The sequence below is a fragment of the Neophocaena asiaeorientalis genome, unplaced genomic scaffold (genome assembly GCF_003031525.2).
Source record: "Neophocaena asiaeorientalis asiaeorientalis breed wild unplaced genomic scaffold, Neophocaena_asiaeorientalis_V1.1 scaffold357, whole genome shotgun sequence".
NCBI classification, from domain to species: domain Eukaryota; kingdom Metazoa; phylum Chordata; class Mammalia; order Artiodactyla; family Phocoenidae; genus Neophocaena; species Neophocaena asiaeorientalis.
The window spans coordinates 2410127-2412704 of record NW_020173270.1 but is presented as its reverse complement, the minus strand read 5'-3'; the positions used below and the strand labels follow the sequence as shown (position 1 = coordinate 2412704).

The window sequence follows — 2578 nt, the reverse complement described above, 5'->3', positions numbered from 1 at the left end:
TTTTTTTTGGTTTTTTTTGGGGGGGGGGGGGGGGTGTGTGTGTGATAGTTTTAGAGACGTAATTCATGCATTATACAATTCACCCACTTAAAGAGTACAATTCACTGGTTTTTAGTATATTCACATAGTTGTGTAACCATCACCACTGTGCATTTTTAGAGCATCACCTTAAAAAGAAACACCATACCCTTAAGCCATCAGTCTCCTACCTCCTAAACAGCCCCAGTCCTAAGCAACTACTAATCTTACGTTTCTATGGATTTGCCCATTCTGGACATTTCATATAAATGGAATCATACAATACGTGGCCCCGTGTGTCTGGGCTTCTTTCACTTAGTATGCTGTTTTCAAGGTTCGTGCATGTTGTGGCATGTGTCAATGCCTCATTCTATTAGGGCTGACTACTGTTCCATTGTATGAATGGACCACATTTTGCTTCTTAATTCATCAGTTGACGGACATTGAGTTATTTCTACCTTTTGGCTAGTAGGCATAATGCGGCTATGAACGTTTATGTGCAGATGTCTTTGTGGACACGTTTTCATTTCTGTTGGGTAGATACCTAGGAGTTGAGTTGCTGGGTCATATGGCAACTCTTATTTTTTTTTCTTTTTTTTTTTTTTGGCTGCGTTGGGTCTTTCTCTAGTTCCGGTGAGCGGGGGCTACTCTTCGTTGCGGTGTGCGGGCTTCTTATTGCGGTGGCTTCTCTTGTTGCGGAGCACGGGCTCTAGGCACACGGGCTTCACTCGTTGCGGCGTGTGGGCTCAGTAGCTGTGGCTCGCGGGCTCTAGAGCGCAGGCTCAGTAGTTGTGGTGCACGGGCTTAGTTGCTCCGTGCCATATGGGATCTTCCCAGACCAGGGATCGAACCTGTGTCCCCTGCATTGGCAGGTGGATTCTCAATCACTGTGCCACCAGAGAAGTCCCGGCAACTCTATTTTTAATTCTTTGAGGACTTTTAAAATTTTTGCCAGATTGTTTCCCAGTGGCTGTACCATTTTACAGTCCTACCAGCAGTGTGTAAGGATTCCAGTTTCTTACATCCTCTCTAACACTTTTTGATTCAAGCCATCCTAGTGGGTGTGAAGTGGCATCTCACTGTGGTTTTGATTTGCATTTCCCTAATGATTCATGATGTTGAGCTTCCTGGCCATTCAAAAATCTTCTTTGGAGAAATCTCTATTCAGAGCCTTTGCCCATTTTTTAAAAAAAATTATTTATTTTATTTATTTATTTTTGGCCGCAGTGGGGTCTTCCTTGCTGCACGCGGGCTGTCTCTAGTTGCGGAGAGCGGGGACTACTCCTCATTGCAGTGCGTGGGCTTCTCATTGCAGTGGCTTCTCTTGTTGTGGAGCATTGGCTCTAGGCGCGGGCTTCAGTAGCTGTAGCACGCGGGCTCAGTAGTGGGGCTCGCAGGCTGTAGAGCACAGGCTCAGTAGTTGTGGCGCACGGGCTTTGTTGCTCGGTGGCATGTGGGATCTTGCCGGACCAGGGCTCGAACCCCTGTCCCCTGCATTGGCAGGCGGATTTTTAACCACTGCGCCACCAGGGAAGTCCCATCTTCTAAGAGTTTTATAGTTTAAGCTCTCAGATTCATGTCTTTGATCCATTTTAATACGGCATAAGGTGAGAATCCAACTTTATTCTTTTCCATGTAGCTATGCAGTTGCCCAGCGCAAGCAAAGAGGCTCTAAGCTCAGCCACGCTCCTGTGTAGCCAGTCTTCGTTGGCTCTTGCTGGCTGTGTTGAAAAGAATTCATGGGCCTTAATCTGGGTTGAGTTGGGCGATCCATTAGCAATGTCCGCTCTGGTGCTGAGTGGGAATATAGATACATATGCTGCTCAGCTCAGTGCTATGGAAAGCCTTCACTTTCCAACTTTTCCTTCCTTAACCTTTCCTCTGGAGTGCACTGACCTGAGTTGTGGGTGAGGTGGTGCCCCTGTGCCCATCTCCTGGCCCTTGCCCTACAGGATGTGAGCCTGCACTTCGTGCTCTGGGGCTGCCTGCACGTCTACCAGCGCATGATCGACAAGGCCGAAGACGTGTGCCTGTTCGTGGTGCAGCCCGGGGAGCTGGTGGGACAGCTGGCCGTGCTTACCGGCGAGCCCCTCATCTTCACGCTGCGGGCCCAGCGTGATTGCACCTTCCTGCGGATCTCCAAGTCTGACTTCTATGAGTATGACTGGGCCCGACATTGGGGTGGGGGTGGCGCTCAGACAGCCCTGACCAACTCTGTTCTTCCCTGCACGAGGCCATCCCTCTGAACAGCCAACAGTTTTCCAGGGAAGCTTTGAGCCCTTCTTGTCCCACCTCCAGGCCTTCACCCACCCTCTCTACTCCCTAAGGGCTGTTCTAGGGCGCCCCCGGCCCACGCACCCCTGCCCTTCGCCTACAGGATCATGCGTGCACAGCCCAGTGTAGTGCTGAGCGCTGCGCAGACCGTGGCCGCGAGGATGTCGCCCTTCGTGCGCCAGATGGATTTCGCCATTGACTGGACAGCGGTAGAGGCGGGACGCGCACTGTACAGGTGCAGGCCCTGCCCCCACCTCTCCCCTCAGGCCCTGCCCACGAGGACCCC

The 2578-nt window shown here is 51.1% G+C and overlaps 1 protein-coding gene across 3 annotated transcripts in view; it reads left to right on the top strand.

Annotated features, from left to right (window-relative positions):
- Positions 1-2578, top strand: part of PNPLA6 (patatin like domain 6, lysophospholipase) — a 22188-nt gene that overhangs the window by 9977 nt on the left and 9633 nt on the right. For all 3 annotated transcript variants that reach the window (XM_024745787.1, XM_024745786.1, XM_024745785.1), the window contains 2 exons: positions 1971-2176; positions 2396-2528. In XM_024745787.1, the coding sequence (XP_024601555.1) occupies positions 1971-2176; positions 2396-2528 (339 nt within the window). The remainder of the gene's footprint in view (positions 1-1970; positions 2177-2395; positions 2529-2578) is intronic.